A 16,363-nucleotide genomic window follows, 5' to 3' on the forward strand; every position below is an offset into this window, starting at 1 on the left:
ACCAGTGTTGTCATTTTTTCATGGATACTTCTTCCCTTCCCAACGCCCTAGCGTCAGGTACCGTCAGGTACCTAGCTAGGTACCTGCTAGCCCTTCCCTCTGGTAGGATTCAAGAGCTCAATTGACCATTTCCTCTTTTTCTGCCTGCAAGTTGTGTGTAAGCAGAATATATAGATCTTGGACTGGAATTTCCAGGCATTTGGTTGTTTAGTTAAGTGCCAATTCAGACCGATCTGCCAAAGCCCATAAACCTCTGCCATGCCCACTGTGCATGGGCAAAGCGGCTTCACTACTCACGCATGGCATACAGTATGGCCTGTGCGAGAGTAATAAAGACAGTGCCTACAGTATGTAACTTGCTGTGCACGCACAGGCCATCAGTCAGAAGCGTGAGCTGCAGGTCTGGGACACCCCACACCCATCAGGCGTGCCTATTCCACTGCATCTCTCTACCTGTCTGTCTCAAGAAGTATTGTTCCCTGCACACCTGGACTCTGCACAGAGCTACTACAGCACATGCAGAAAGGAAGAATGAAAAAAAACCCTACGCTGCTCCACTTGCACATTCTTGTCATCCATATTCTCTGTTTAGACTGTAACCTTGCCCATGAAGAGACTGTCACCCCAGTCTTTTGTACGTGCAGGGATTTCTGTTATTCCCAGCTACTACCCTGCCGCAGTCGTGTTTGCAACATCAGCTGTAGGCAGAAATTTCTCCATCTCGGGTACGATGGGATCCTGCAAAGACGAATTTTGAGAGGAAGCTGAAAACAAAACACACAACGCGAACGCCACGGATTTTCTCGGTTATATTTCAAAACAAACGCCCACAAGCAGCAGCAGGCTTTTCCTCGCCGGACGCGAAGGCCGGGTGCGCACCGTCCTGTCCCGCGGCCAGAGCAGCCCCGCCGGCACGGCACCGGCCGCTCCCCGACGGGCACGGCACAGCCGGCTCCCCGCCGGCACCGGCCGCTCTCCGGCGGGCATGGCACCGGCGGCTCCCCCGCCCGGCGACACCCTGCCGGCGCTGTCCGGCAGCACCGCCGCGTGTCGTCCGCGAAAAGCGAAAACGTTGCTGGGTCGAATATACGTGCACGCTAATAGCAATACTACTCAGTGTCTAGGTGCATTTCCACGATTTAAAAATATGACTTCATTAATCCTGAAAACAATACTAAAGAGAGTTAGCCACGGCATGGCTAATGGGTTAATCAAATTTTAAAGGCAGACCTTTATGAGCACAGGGTAAAAGGGTGTCCACCAGCATTAATGCACGCTTTAACACGGCACGGCAGCAATTACCGCTGCTAGTAATTGGCGTGTGTTACCGAGGCTGCGAACAGTGGGCACGGTGCTGGGGATCACTCGGATCAGACAGAAAAGCTACAGACAACGAGGGTTGGGGAGCAGATCAGGGCGCTTCGGCAGAAGGTCCAACCGCGCTCAAAGAGAGCGGGGGACACGACAGGCGTGTGCGGGCCTCCCGGACAAGGGCACCGGGAAGAGGCGCCCCGTGGAGCACCAGCGCCGCGCCAGGCGGAGCCGCTCTCGCCACCTCCCTCCGCGGCCCCCCCGCCCCGGGGCCGGCCCTCCCCTCCCCTCCGCCACCGTCACGGGGCCGGAGCCTGCGGGCTGGCCCGCAGACGCCTCCCGCGGCCGAGGGCGGGTCGGGCGGGGGCGGGGTGCTGTCTTGCCGTGCAGAGGGCCGGGCCGGGCCGAGCCGGGCCGGGCCGGCGGTAGAGGAGAAAAGAGGAGCAGAGCGGAGCGTTGAGGGCCGGGCAGAGCGGCGGGGCGGGCGCGCTCGCCATGGTGCTGGTGGTGGTGATGGGCGTGAGCGGCTCGGGGAAGTAGGTGCCGGGCGGGGGGCGGGGCGGAGCAGCGCTGGGACGCCGGCGGCTGCCCCGGGCGGGGGGCTCCGGCTCGGCGTTGCTGGAGGTTTCTGGAGCCCATCCGTGCGGGGGTCTGGGCCCCTTGCCCGAGGAGGCTGTAACCGCCGCTTTGTGCTTCCCTGCAGGACGACGGTTGGGTCGCGGCTGGCGGCGAAGGTACGGCTGTGTTATGCTGCGGCCGTCAGCCTGCACGGGCAGGCGGCCCGCTGCGGCCGGGCAGCGCGGCCGGCCTGTCCCCCGAACAGCGGGTGTCGGTGGCCGTGGCCAGCGCGGCCGGGCAGCGCGGCCGGCCTGTCCCCGAACCGGGTGAGCTGCTGCTGAGCTGTCATTTTTGCTGATCATCGTGACATAATGGTGATTCAGACTGTGGTGTCAGGGGGCTGTAATTTCTTACGTGTTGCCCTCATAAATTCTGGGATCCTTATTAGCTCACCTGGTTTGGCTGAATGATCCATATTTTTTTTTTTCCTCAGCTGGGATGGAAATTCTACGATGCAGACGATTATCATCCTCCAGAGAATAAAAAGAAGATGGCAGAAGGGATACCACTAAATGATGAGGTACCTTGTATAAGCCCTGGAAGAACAGCCATCAGCATGTTTATCTTTGTAACCCCTGGCACATTGTGTTAAAGCAGATTGTGCTTTATGGAGACTAGGCTGACTGTAAGCATAGGCTGAATTTATAGCTCTGCAGTTGGTAGGAGGGGGAGGCTTCTTGTGTCACAAAGGACTCTGCATAAAATAGTTAATCAAAGTGTGCTGGTAGCTCACAAGTGGTTTGATGCCAATTCAGGATTTGTCAGAAATCTCTCCCTCTACACCAACATACAGAGTTGCAGCTTTAGATTACATGCTGATGCTTTCAGTTAAATACATGAAGACAGGCAAGTGTCTCTACTGAAGTACATTTCATCACTTTCAGTTACTGCAGTGATTACTCCACAATCGTCTGTTTTATATGCTCCTACTAACATGCGCTTCCTTCCCTTTGTTGATCTGCCTAAACAGATAAAAATGATTGAGTTTAGTTTTAAAATACTTAGGAATTCAGAGACTTGAGTAAATTAGAAAAGTTACAAGATGACACCTCTTGAACTTTTTCTGGAAAATCTCTAGAAACATGGAGCTGAACTAGGGAGTTCTTCAAAGCACTCTCTAGAGACTGAAAAACATATTCTAAATTCTTGTTAAAAACTTTAATCTTTCGCTAGTGGTTGGAAGTTCATATAAGCCAGTGATCATCTAAAGCAGCAATGCACAATTCAATGACTAAACCATTGGTGTATGGTGCCCAACAAGAGGGAAGCATCTCTTCTGAAACACCAGAAATGCAAAATTGTGAGGTCCTTCTTGAATGCCAGTGGGAAGTTATCTGTAATGACAGTAACAAAAAATTGTTGTATTTATTTGTCCATGTTATCATTTGTTGTGCTCACTGTGCAGTAACAACATTGAAAGATGAAATGGGAGCAGTTGTTCTCATTATAATCTTATTTTGAATTTTAAGCTCCCACAAACTTCTGTCATACTTATTGAGCACTTAACAACTGCTCAGCAAAGGTGTTGTGAAATCGTGGCTATGATTACATTTATTTGTGATTGCTACTGACATAAAAATGATATAATTAAGTTACTGCAGATAACTAAATTTAGATCTGTCTGTTCCTGAAAACCTCAACTTCAATCCAGAGCATTGTGTGTGTACGCCAAGATATAGGGAAAAAGAAATAACAATTCAGGCTGTACATTTGAACTGTATAATAGAAGCAAGAGAGAATTTGACTGTCGTTCAAAGGTTACAAGGTGCGTGCTACACATAACTACATAATACTTCCATCAGATACTTGTAGGTATCTGTAATATAAAAAGTGCTATTCCACTAAAAACATCTTACTGCTAATATGCCTAGTACTTCTCATTAGCCTTCAGGCAGTAGTAGCAAATCTACATTAGGAAGAAAGAGAATCAAAACTGTTGCTGGACAGTTTAATGCTGATTTTCATTTCTAGTCAAATGCTCTAGATGTTAGAAGCAATTGTTTTAAATCAGTTTCATAAACAATTTTGAACTAACTTGTTTTCTTTCTAGGACAGGATTCCCTGGCTTTGTGCATTGCATGATATACTAAGGAGGTAAGAGAACATATAGCTTTAAGGAGTTTGGGCTAAAGACAAAAGAAGTACCAAAAGTATTTTCCCCATTGCATTCCAAAGCAGAAATGTATGTAGTAGTGCAGAAACATTCTGCAGGTAGTAAAGCCATTCATTCTGTTTTCTCTAATGGAAGCTGTCATAATCATTGCTGAGAGTGAGATAATCCCTGAATAACTGCGTTGGGAACATTGTTGCCAATGATAGTTGGTTTTCCACTGTCTGTGTGAAAATAATTTCAAAGATCCAGTTCAGTAATAAACCTGACATTAGCTACTTATGAAGGACAGAACCACAAAATACACCAATAACGACATTAAGATAAAATTTTGTAAAATACTGTTAGTTTGAGTAAGATACAGTGTCAAGTTTGCTTGACACCGTCTGCAATAGGATCCTCACAGAGAAGCTGGTGAAAGTAAAGGCTGGATGAGCAGGGAGGTGGACTGAAAACTGACTGAACAGCCAGGCACAGAGGGTGGTGATCAGTGGCATGAAGTCTAGCTGGAGGCCAGTAACTAGTGGTGTACCCCAGGGGTCAGTACTGGGTTCTGTCCTGTTTAACATCTTCATTAATGATCTGGATGATGGGACAGAGTGTACCCTCAGCAAGTTTGCAGGTGACACCAAACTGGGAGGAGGGGCTGATCTAGAGGGACCTTGACAGGCTGTAGAAATGGGCTGACAGGAACCTCATGCAGTTTAAGAAGTGCAAAGTCCTGCCCCTGGGGAGGAGCAACCCCAGGCACTAGTACAGACACTGAGGGGCACCCAGCTGGAAAGCAGCTTTGCAGAAAAGGACCTGAGGGGGTGTTGGTGGACACCCAAGTTAAACACAAGCCAGCAATGTGCTCTTCTGGCAAGGCAGGCCAGCGATATCCTGGGCTGCATCCGGCAAACTATTGCCAGCAAGTCAAGGGAGGGGATCCTTCCCCTCTCCTCGTCACTGGTGAGGCCACACCTGGAGTACTGTGTCTGGCTCTGGGCTCCCCATTACGAGAGAGACATGGACATACTGGAGAGCATCAAATGAAGGGCCATGTAGATAATGAAGGAACTAGAACATCTCCCAGATAAGGAAAGGCTGCGAGACCAGGGACCGTTTAGCCTGGCTTTACACAGTGGCTGTTACTTGCTTGTGGACATCAGGTGAGCGTACCTCATTGGAGCATGGGTTAATTCACTGAGAAATTTATCTGGATTGTTACGCTGAATCCATTGCTTTATGTTATGTGCTAGCCCAAGGCCACTGCGCAGCTTCAAAAACTTCGCAAAATCAAGTATACTTTAAAAGAGCCTACTGCCCGTGTTTAATTACTAGTAGTAATTAAAGTAGTAGTAGCTACTTATTTAATTAATAAGTAGCTGAGGCTGGGATTGACTTAGCTAGGTGATAATAGTAGGTATTGGAAGTTCGTTTTTCCCTGTAAACAAAATCTGATGTATGTAGCATGATTTTAAATATATTTATACCTAATTTTAATTTGATTACAGAATGTATTTTCTTAGGCAGGCATTTCAGTCACTCTTCCCAGAGACAACTAATTCTGGATTTGCTTTTTGGTGGAACAGACACACCCATGCTTTAACGTTTGCTTTATTTTAAGAAACCTTGCCAGTAAAAAGTACTTGTGCAAGGCATTAATTTACCTGCATCCAATCCCTTGCTTAACTTGAAGTGGGCATACGTCAGTGCTGCCAATGAGAAAAATAAAATTTAATGTTACAGTTAGATCTGAGACAGTGAAAACAGATGTTGGAAGTATACCTGCATATGTATTTAAGAACAGAGCTCTGTACTGTTCAGCAGCCGCTTACTTTCTAGACAGATTAGTATAGTAATTTTATAGATAACGGATGGGAGTTTGTATGGCTATTCAGTTGCTGTTCTCTGCAATTAAGGAAATGATCATGAAACTTCCTTGTGCTAAAACTGAATTTAATTTAGACAGGAACGGTAGCTAATAAAGAAGGTCTCCAAGACTGAAATTTTACCAGGAGGCTGGCTAGCCTGACCTCACTTCCAAATGTTTACCGGCATTGGAAATTTGGTCTCAAAATCCTGTCAAAATTATGAAAAAATACCACTACTCCCAAGGCTGTCCTCTGCAAGGATCCAGGGCTTGTCTCCCTTGTTCAGCAGAACTAACGAGCCATTTTATTACACCACACGTGGATGTATTTTTTTTTCTTTTTGATAGAGAAGACTCATCGAGACATGATGCAATTCTGGCCTGTTCTGCACTGAAGAAGATATATAGGCATATATTAGTTAGTGGCGCATCTGCAATTGAAAGCAACCAGCCAGAGCAACGAGGAGAAAACGCAGCACTGAAGATCCTCTTTGTTCATTTGGATGGGCCTATAGACATCATTGCTGGCCGCCTGCAGAAGAGGAGAGGACATTTTATGCCACCTGAACTTCTCAAGTCTCAGTTTGATACTCTGGAGCCTCCTAGCGCACCAGAAAACTTCATTACTGTCAATCTAGAACAATCTCTCCCTGAAATAGTGCTGGAGATTGAGCGCGCCATTTTTCAGGGTGAGGCTTTTCTGGAGTAAGTTTCTGAATAACACATACAGAAATTCCCTTAAGGATATCAAGGGTATGAAACAGCATTTTAATTATTAAATTGATTATTAAATGAAAACAACTTATTTTTCCTGATAATTAAATGGATTGCAATGTTAAGAGCTGGTTTACTACTGTCGGTATTTTTATCATGGCCAAAAGACATATAAGATGAAATTTTCAAAAAATCAACTTTTTAAACCCTTCAGCATATGAAGTTAAAACTTCCATTTTAGGAAGAGCCTGCTTTTGAAAATCCTGCCAAGGTTCACACACAACAATTTAATTTTTTCATTTTAATTTTAACTCTGTGAAACATGGAGATGGGCACATCTGCTATTAAGTGATGAAATAATTTACTGCCGTGTTAGAAACAATATATTTATTTTTCTAGAAGTTTAAGAGGCAGGAACTGCATGACACTACCGCTGTCTCACTGCCAGATTTTCAAGAAGTTGTAGCTTCTGTGTTTGTGTCCTTGCTAACCTCACCAGGGCACTGCTGACTTCCTGAGAGCTTTTGTGAACTCTTACTGTATTTGTTGAACACCAAACTGAAAAATGCGAGAAAAAAGGTAGTGGTGGTGAGGCAATATACAAAATATAATTGAATGGAAAGCTTTAGAAATAAAGGATAAGTGGCATCATATTGGCTCTGACTGGCATCTTTCATGTACAAAGTATACCCACTGATGAAGTGTAGTGGAGAGCGAGTCAATCAGTGATCTAAGATACTGAATATGAGATGGTTCAATGTTTCCTTCTTTTAGAAAAATGAACTTACTCTTTCACAGTTGAACCTGCTCCTTTACTTCCCTTTTCTGGTTTGTTTTAGTCCTCCACCTCAGCCAGTTCCCAGTCCAATATATGCTTATGGATAGGTGTTCATACAACTGCTTTAAGGCTTCAGATCAAACTATTTCTAATACACATTTTTCACATATTTTTTTTTTGTGATCAGAAAATTCCTAATATCCAATCAGTTACCTAACTCACAGAATTTAAGGTTAAAATCCTTTTTTATTGCCAAAGTGTTTTTTAAAAAGTTCTTTATGCCTTGTTACACAAGAGGTGCCTTTTTAGCTTAACTTAAAGTTTCTGTAAGAAAGATTCAAGTCACATCTGAATGGTGTCATCCCCATGTGGTGTGGGACATCATAGATTATTTTTAGTGTGTCATGCAATTTTTTTATTTCTAGGATAATGGAGGAACTCCTTTAGAAGCAAAACTCATGTTTCAAAGTATCTTTGGTGTAATTTTTACCTGCATAACTAGTTGAAAAACGTTTGTCTTGGTTCTCATTTTGTATGAGTAGTAAGGGCTTTGTGGTTTACTAGACAAACTAACTGTGCTTAGATCAGTGCAATAAATGGGCACTATCGGACTGAAAGTGGGCATTTTTAGATACAGATTTGGGATTGTAGACATTAACAAACCCACCTAGAAGTGGTCTTTTCCTGTTTGTTCATGATCTGGAGGGAGAATACCAGGCAGTGAGCAGTTTTAGCACTAGAAAAAACGCTTGCTCTCAATGCAGAGCCTGTTTATTCCAAGAGCCAAGGTGCAAGCTTCTGACTCAGAGGCAAAGTGCAAGAGACAGGCATGCCTGGCTGATTCTTAGCACCCTCACATTTCAGAGACTAGGCACCTCTTCGGACAAGTGGCTCGTCAGAACTGTGAAAGTAAGTTTAGTAGCTATGAAAATCAAAGAAATGGCACCCTCTTGTGGTACCTCTGCTTTTAATGAAGTCTTCATATTTTCCCAATACACCCTTTCACAAAGAGCTTTTCTAATACACCCATTATTAAATACAGCTTTATGCTTTTTTTCAGACAGAATAAAACTAGAGCAGGATACTGTACAGCAATGGGAAAGCAGCTGCATCCTGTCACAAACCGATGATCAGACCTTCAAATTAAAAGAAAAATGGGCAACATTTTCAAGTGTGAGTGCCGAAAAGGCTAGACTCCAATTTTCAGATCTGCTTGTCAGCATTTGTAGCACACTCACAAAGTGGCTGGCACTAACAGAAAATTGTACTCAACATGTAAAAAACATTCTCTCTTAGGGAAGTCTACGTAAGCATCTTTGGTTTTGGAAGTCTTTTCTAAACAAAGCAGTATGTTCCTACTTAACAGGCAGTTAATGCTTCTTCAAATTAGGTCGGAGGGTTTCTCTTTGCTCCAATGACAGAAATATTTCCTTCCCTTAGCCTTTTAATATATTTGCCTTTTGCTTTTACTTAAAGCAAAACGAAGTATTTCCACAGTTCAAATGATGCTGAGAGGACAACAAAGCAACCATTTAAATTAACATGCTTGTCTGTTAATCTGTTGAATGACAAGTGCAGCTTTCACAAGTGGAGTTCAGTATTTCAGTCTGTTATGTCCTAATTATCTGTGCTTGAAGACTGTAATTTCCACTTACATCCTTCCATTAAAAGAAGACACTTCCGTACCTTCACTGTTCCAGCCTCCACATAAAGTTATGCTGATAACTATAAATTATCAGCATCTAAAGCTAGTCGTATTTTGCAGACATAGTGCTCATGAGAACCTTCGGTTTCCAAGAAAGGGCAGCTGGCAGTAGGTGGATGAACACAGTGAGATGTTAAACATACACCAATTTTTTTCAGAATGATGATCTGAAGATAATGCCAGGCATCTGCATTTCTCTCACAGAACCTCAGAAAAGGAGGGAGTTTGCCTCTACCTTGCTCCATCTCAGAGGGGGACAGATACAGCCAAAAAAATTGCAGAACCTGCACCTCTCAACAAACAAGTAGAAACCAAGAAGCCATTACGTTAACTGGAAAGTGCAGGCGAAATCTTCAGCAACACAACTTCTTCTAGATGCCTTCCTTCTAAACTCTTTCTGCTTGCTTTTTATTTAGAAAAGGAGAGTTGCAAGACTCCTGGGAAAATTTCATTAGCTCCATCTGATGTTTGATTTATTTTCCCCAACATAGAACCAGGCTCATGTACTTAGCTGGACAGAACTGTTGCAATTTGCTTTTCATAAACTTCTGCCACAGTGCCACATATCTGAACTTTACAATGCTAAATCCACAGGCGCTTGCAGAAGCAGTTGGCTTTTCCCCTCTACAGGGAAAGCCTGCTTGGTTTCTGCTGGCCTGTTCAAATGCAGCTGCAGGAATGCACAAACTGCTTGAAAAGAATATGTGACCCTGAAAAAAAAAAGATATAATTGCTCTCCAATTGTCATGAGGCTGTGCATGGGCACAGTTGAAGGAAAAGACTGCAGAACAATCTGGGTACATAAGTTTCATTTACCTGCCCAAACACAATCCTACATTTCATTTAATTACTTTTTTTTTTTTTTAAAATGAACCTAACACTGTATTAGGGATGTTGTGTTCAGGTATAGTTGCAATTCAGGTTAGCTGGGCAGGTTATTTATATTCAGTTCAGGTTATTTAGATGCACGTATTCTGTCCATATTTTGAAATACATTTAGCAAAGCAGCAAAACTAAGGAGGAAACATCTGGAGTTATAAATTGCTTTTCCTGTCTCTGCCACGAGCGCAAGTTACCTATGGAAGGTACATGCACTATACCTCCTCACGAATGTAACATGCTGTGTAAATACTGTGCCTAGTACAACATAAGTGTTTTGCAATGCTATAATGAGGAAATAAAAATAGAATGTTAGATCCCAATAGCAGTATCCATTCATACATTAAATACAGGAACGGCAGTCTTCTTTAACTGCAAGGGTTATCTATACAGGCAAAGGAACAGACCTAGCTGCCTGCCAACTCAGCTCTAAATTGAGGTGGTTATTTTATTATGCAAGCAGTGACCCGAGAAGAGAATTAGACAGACCACATCCTTTACAAAACTAGCCATCTTGCTGTCATGTTCCCAGAAGTACCGTAAGAGTGTTTGATTTGAATGGACGCATTTTAAATCTTTTAAATGGCGTCTGTCAGTTCACACTACCACAACTTTCAGCTTTTTTCTTTTTGCAGCAGTTACTTTCTCTAGCAGTAGTTCGATGATCAGTTTTGTAGGCAATCCTATCAGATCATTTGGTCCCAATGTAGGGGAAAAGAAAGTAGGAAAATAAAAGAGACAAGCTTCAGGCACACACACCCTTCTTCTGGTCCAAAATGCAAGCAGCAGCTTTCAAATACAAGTTATCAAAGTACTCAGACTTAACCGTGAGATTGGTTCTGAAAGAAGAGGTAGATGACACTTCCAAAGAGGTAATTTTAAAGAGGGACAGGAAAAGGGGCAAGAAGTAGCAGGGAGGGCCGTGAACAGGAACACTGCAGTGTGCTATTAAACCAACAAGTGCGATCTTCCTTTTATTGTTAAAAATGTCATAAAAAGCCTACCCTACCTAGAAACCTTGTTCTGTGTTTTCTGACAAAACTAAAATTCCTCCTATGCAAAAGATGGCTCACTGTTTCACCACTACTTACAAGAAAGTTAGTAACTGTTGTTACTAGTTGACAACAGTTACTGATAAATATCAATTGTACTTCAAGAAGGAAACATAGTTCAAGGGCTCACTGTAGAATTTAGGTCAAACTTCATCTCTTTTTGAATTGCAGTAAAATTTGACTTCAAATATTGCGTGTCTCAGTTTGTAATGCGCAACTGAAACTCTTACACAGGAGAGCTGAATGTTGTCTCAAGAAAGTGTTCATGCTAGTTAGATTCACTGTTTTAGTGTCTTGGTAAAGGTTGGTAAAAACTAGTCCCCACCTCACCCTCGCCCTTTCATTTGACAGTAGCATTTTTGGATGTTACTGGATTTTTGGATTGTATTTTTAAAGGACCTGCCTTCTGAACAACAAGGGGTCTTAGTTTTTTTAAAGCAAGGTCCCAGTAAGGCACACTACAAAGTCAAGTCGAATTAGTTACTTTGAAGATTCTAATAAATAGTCATAGTCAAAATAACTCTAAAAAGGTAGTGACTGTTCTACAGAAACTACTTGCTACCTATCACTCCCCTGTCATGGCCTTGTACTCAGTGCAATGAAAGCTACCCACCCAATAGAAGTCACTGTGAAGGTATGATGATGGGTCTGATCACTGGCTAGGAAATAGAAGTAATAATAATTTTGTACCCAAACTGTAGATATTTTAAAAGGTTTTGATTATATCAAATTCATCCTACCAATAGATTCTATTTTAATTTATTTCTGTTCATTTAACACCCCGTGCTGCTGCATCAGTGAGACTGATCCAAAGGCACAGGCCACCAACCAAGAGACTTTCTTGAACTTTTTCCAGTACCACACATCAGCAGTATTTTATCAATTTACTTACTGGCAAAGTAAGAGACAAGATTACTGGACAGTGAGTGAAACTTTTCTTCTGTGGTAAGAACACAATGCAGTTACTGCCAACAAAACTGCAATACATAACTTTGCCAGAAGTCTTTAAAATTTCACTACATGCTGAAGTGTGCTCAACTTCTTCCTTTATATTGCATTGTAATTGTGCTTCATCAAACTGATAACAACTTTGAGTTAAAACAGGTGTCTCCATTTAGCCCGCATCCAGGGCTAAACACTAACCAGCTGTTCTACCACCCAATGACCCCTCCCTGACTGAGAAAGGGAATTGGGAAAAGAATTGAAACAGAAAAGGTTGAAATGGAAACACATTTAATAAAATAAGAAAACCAACATTAATACTAATGGTAATATAAAATACAGAGTTATACTCGGCCTGTATGGTGGTCATGGGCTGTGTGCTCCCAGCAGTGAATGTCAGATGTCAAACACTCTGAGCTCCCCAGCAACAGCGTGACGGTCACAACAAACAGGCGAGCAGGCCTCAGGAGCAGGGTGACAGGCGAGACCCTCCAGGGATGGCGACCATCGAGAAGAGAGGCCGTTCCCAGCAAACCTTCCGATTTATAGTGAGCGTGACATTTATGGTATAGAATACTGCTGTGGGCCGGCCTGGGTCAGCTGCCCTGGCCTTAGCTACTCCTAGCTTGAGCACCTGCCTAACTCAAAACTGCTAACAGCTTCATCACCATGGACACCCACATACCATGGCTGGCCACAAACTAAAACAAAGCCTGTGATCACCTTTGTTACCACCGTATTGGTCTTCTCAAAAGTGCAGCTTTTCTGAACATAAAATTGATTCTATGATTCTATCCCAGCAAAACCAGGACAACGGGTAATTTTAAACCATTTTCAAGCAATGATTTTTAGAGCAAACTGAATTTATACTTGTACCTTCAAAAGAAAAAGACTGTTCAAACCAATAAAAGCAATACAGGAATTCAATAAGCATGTTGACAACTACACTGACACAGAAGACCAATAAAAAGCAGATGCTATTCAGTAACACACACAGTAGTGTCTTTTATTCTGCTACCTCCATTTTATCTAAGCTACTAGTCTTTGGCATCATATGCCTCTTACTCTCCTCCCTCCACCTCACATTCCAAGAGTTGTTTACTAATCTTAGCCCAGAGCTGGTGAATATTCCCAGAGCTCACACTCAAATGCCAACTCTTAAGTTGGTCAGTCATTTTGAATTCTAGCTAATCATCAACTGCAAACACAATGAGACAATGCTTAAAGATGCTTAGAGATTTTTTAATTCATTTATTACCTGTGCACAAGAGAAGTAGCTACCAATAAAAACTCAAAAGATATACAGTATTTTTTACATTATGGTTAAAAGTAATTAGAATGTCACATGACCGTGAATGAAAGTAATGTTTCCAATTACAAATCAGAATACATGTTAGAATCTCAATGGACAAGCCAAATAGCCTTAGAAGCGGTTCCAGAGCACAGGGCAGTGCCCCTTTAATTTGCACAATGGTAAAGGTAATTTACAGTTAATCTTTGTGAATGTTGAGACTATGTTCCAATGCAAGTTTCTGTACAGTTAGATGTAAAGAGAACCAGAACAGTAATTCTAGTATATTTTAACTGAACTTGCTTAAGCATTTTGCTGAGATGGTTACCAAAGATGCTGGAAGATTCTTCACTAAAACCAAGTCTTAGGACTTTTTTTGCATTACTTATAATTTCATTCTATTGCAATGTGTAAATCTCTAGAAATGAGCTGTCTCCATTGTATATATTGTGTTTATACAAATTAAAGCAAAAAAATGGTAGATTACTCAAGTGGTATAAATCTTACAGCATTTTGCTAGCAAAAAAAGTACATGCCAAAAATCACAATAAGCAGTATTGGTACCCACAAATTGTAGCTTCAATTAATTTGTTTTCTTTTTAATTTGTATTCTACATAAATTACTACTGAAGGCTAATGTTTAAGTAGTAAATAAATTGGACAGTTTTAGATCAGACAAAACCTGTTCACCCAACTGCGAAAGCTGATATTTTTCAAAAATTCACAAATAATGCAGAACAAAAGAAGTGTGATGCATGCAACAGAGTGAAAATGCATCTGTTTGAAGAAAACTACTGCACTCCACCTTAAAATGCATCAGACCAATTTTAGTTATGACAAGACAATCCCAAGAGTCAGAATGAAATAAAGCAAATATTTTAAAGATTTAAGAGCTGTTATCAAAAATAAATTACATTTTTTCAAGTTAAAGAAACACTGCTATGAAGGCTGAGAGCCAAGCAGCCTTTCAATAGCTGCATTGATGTCTCCTCCTGTTGCTATTAGCGCTTGTAAGTTTGCTTCACGGTTCAGAAAGCCCATTGCACTCAGCTGCTCCAGTTGTTGCTGAAATCTAACTTCTGGATTTTGTAACTGCTAAGAACAAAATTTCAAGCTATAAAAGCATAACACACATTTAGCAAAGTACAGGATTTAAACATAGTTGGTTCTGCACCACCCTGTCTTTACAGATTTCTGAAAACATCTTTTTCAAGATCCTATAACTACTATGACAAAAATTCAATTCACAATTGAATTATTTTTTTAACAAGTCAGAGCAGCTTGAAATTTTAAGAGTTTCTACACTTACATGACATTCTTGAATACAGGAAAAGCTGCTTGTTTGACAAAAAAGGATTAAAATTCAATTGGGTAAATTTATGTCCCATGAACAGTTTCTTAAAGATACGCATGTAGGTATTTTTTTAAAATGAAACCTAGTTCAACCTAGTAACATAAACCAGCAAGGATTATGACGATGTCACTGTCAGCAATGGTGATGTCACAGGCTTTTTTTTTTTCCCCCTTGACATAAAAGCACGTCTTTTTTAATGCTCCAGGTATTTGTTGACTAAAATTACCAAAATTCTAATTGTTAGAAAGCTTCAGTCTGAGGCAAACTGACAGCTGTGCTTTATGGGATGATCCTGCTCACAGCAAGTCATGCAAAGTTCTGCATGATTTCAGTGGTATGATCTTCAGTTCAGAGGCATTGTTGAATCAGAACAATTACAGGAAAATAATATGCTGGAGTAATACTGAGAAGTCAGTGTTTGAAATCAATGAGTCGATTTAGATACTAACACAAAACCTGTGCAGCTACTGCTAATTCTCCTTTTGTTCTAATTCAACAGTTTCATACATCAAGAAATTACTACCGGTATTTAAAATTTGCATATGGTTCCAAATCAATACAACGAAAAGATGTAACCTGAAATTCAAGAACTGTCCCCCACCTGCTTCCCCCAAGCAAAACTAAGCAGAATGTTGATTCAGTAATGTAAGATTTGACAGCATAAGTGAAAATGTATGAGAATATTGTTTCCTGCAGTGACACCTACCAACACTTTCTCCTGGTTTGGTAACAAGAGAAAGAAGTCTGTCAGATCAGCAAGTTGAACTAACTCGCCCTTTGGCAACAGAGGAGGAAAAAGCAGGATTGCCCCTTCTGCCAGCAGTCTGCCATTACACTGGGTATGTACCACAGTGTAAGGGTGCTGTTTCACACAGCATTCTTGAGAGTTAACAGCATGTCTCCTTTAAAGACAGTCTTGCTCACCACCCTACAACTACTGGCAAAGCTGCTACCTTTGCTTAACATCTGGAGCTCCCTGGAAACCCTTAACCCACTCAGTATGTTAACAAAATGAGCTGCAGTCCGGACCTGCAGGATGTCAGTGAAGCCATACAACAGATTCAGACTCCAAATAACCAGAGTGTGGCTATTCCAAAGTGTGGGACAGAGGCTTAGTCACAGCTACAGAGTAACAGCCAGCAATACAGACAAAACACACAGAGGTAATGGTGTTCAATATGCTTAAGCTTTTCTCTTGCCTCAGCCCACACTTGCCAGTGAACATTACCACCTCAATCTTTCCAAGCATTTCAGAAATTCAAGGATGTGAAGATGAGTGTATAAAAATCAACTGTTTGGAAGACACTTTTGCTCAAATTTGGTTTTTTTCCAGCATTTACTTGCACAGCTGTAACACCACATTTAAGCCTCCTCTGCTCTCCTTTGACCCGAAGTATCCAGGGAGCTCTCCCCTCAATCAGTCTCCTTTCTAGTGGTTTACAATGAAAAAATAAAGTAAGAATTAAAAAATCCTAGAATATAGTGACATACTTTACCTGAGCATTTGCACCAGCAAGTGCCTGCAACATCTGTTGGACAAACTGCTGGTGACCAGGTTCAGTAGTTCCTGATGCTGGACTTGTATTTTCACTAGGAACAGAACTAGGCACAGTGGACCCTGCAGGAGATCCAGTGCTTCCCAATCCACCTAAACCAGGATTAAATCTGCATAAATGACAGAAAAATAAATACACCACTTGAATAATAAATACTAGCTTGACTCTTCTCATTTATTTAATTACTGAGTAAAAATC

General features: G+C 41.8%; 2 protein-coding genes across 3 annotated transcripts in view; one reads left to right on the plus strand and one right to left on the minus strand.

Moving 5' to 3' along the window:
* The first annotated feature begins 1,648 nt into the window (after positions 1–1,648).
* IDNK (IDNK gluconokinase) lies at positions 1,649–7,259 on the plus strand. Of its 2 annotated transcripts, XM_068423286.1 has the most exons (5): positions 1,649–1,847; positions 2,015–2,045; positions 2,363–2,449; positions 3,980–4,023; positions 6,243–7,259. In XM_068423286.1, exons 1-5 carry the CDS (start codon positions 1,807–1,809, stop codon positions 6,601–6,603), a joined length of 564 nt encoding a protein of 187 aa, XP_068279387.1. In that variant the 5' UTR covers positions 1,649–1,806; the 3' UTR covers positions 6,604–7,259. The 2 variants fall into 2 exon arrangements, with proteins under 2 accessions (XP_068279387.1, XP_068279388.1); XM_068423287.1 differs by lacking the exons at positions 1,649–1,847; positions 2,015–2,045 and adding an exon at positions 2,061–2,195.
* Positions 7,260–12,238: 4,979 nt separating this feature from the next.
* Positions 12,239–16,363, minus strand: part of UBQLN1 (ubiquilin 1) — a 35,804-nt gene continuing 31,679 nt past the window's right edge. Inside the window, 2 exon segments of the mRNA XM_068423072.1 lie at positions 12,239–14,350; positions 16,106–16,274. Of these exon segments, the coding sequence (XP_068279173.1) occupies positions 14,195–14,350; positions 16,106–16,274 (325 nt within the window). The 3' untranslated portion in view covers positions 12,239–14,194.

The sequence above is a fragment of the Nyctibius grandis genome, chromosome Z (genome assembly GCF_013368605.1).
Source record: "Nyctibius grandis isolate bNycGra1 chromosome Z, bNycGra1.pri, whole genome shotgun sequence".
NCBI classification, from domain to species: Eukaryota; Metazoa; Chordata; class Aves; order Nyctibiiformes; family Nyctibiidae; genus Nyctibius; species Nyctibius grandis.

What these genes read in the sequence shown, in the direction of transcription:
- IDNK (XM_068423286.1), top strand. Translation starts at nt 1,807, where the DNA reads ATGGTGCTGGTGGTGGTGATGGGCGTGAGCGGCTCGGGGAA. An exon ending in GGCGTGAGCGGCTCGGGGAA is followed by an intron (nt 1,848 to 2,014) that starts GTAGGTGCCGGG and finishes GCTTCCCTGCAG; the next exon opens with GACGACGGTTGGGTCGCGGC. An exon ending in TTGCATGATATACTAAGGAG is followed by an intron (nt 4,024 to 6,242) that starts GTAAGAGAACAT and finishes TCTTTTTGATAG; the next exon opens with AGAAGACTCATCGAGACATG.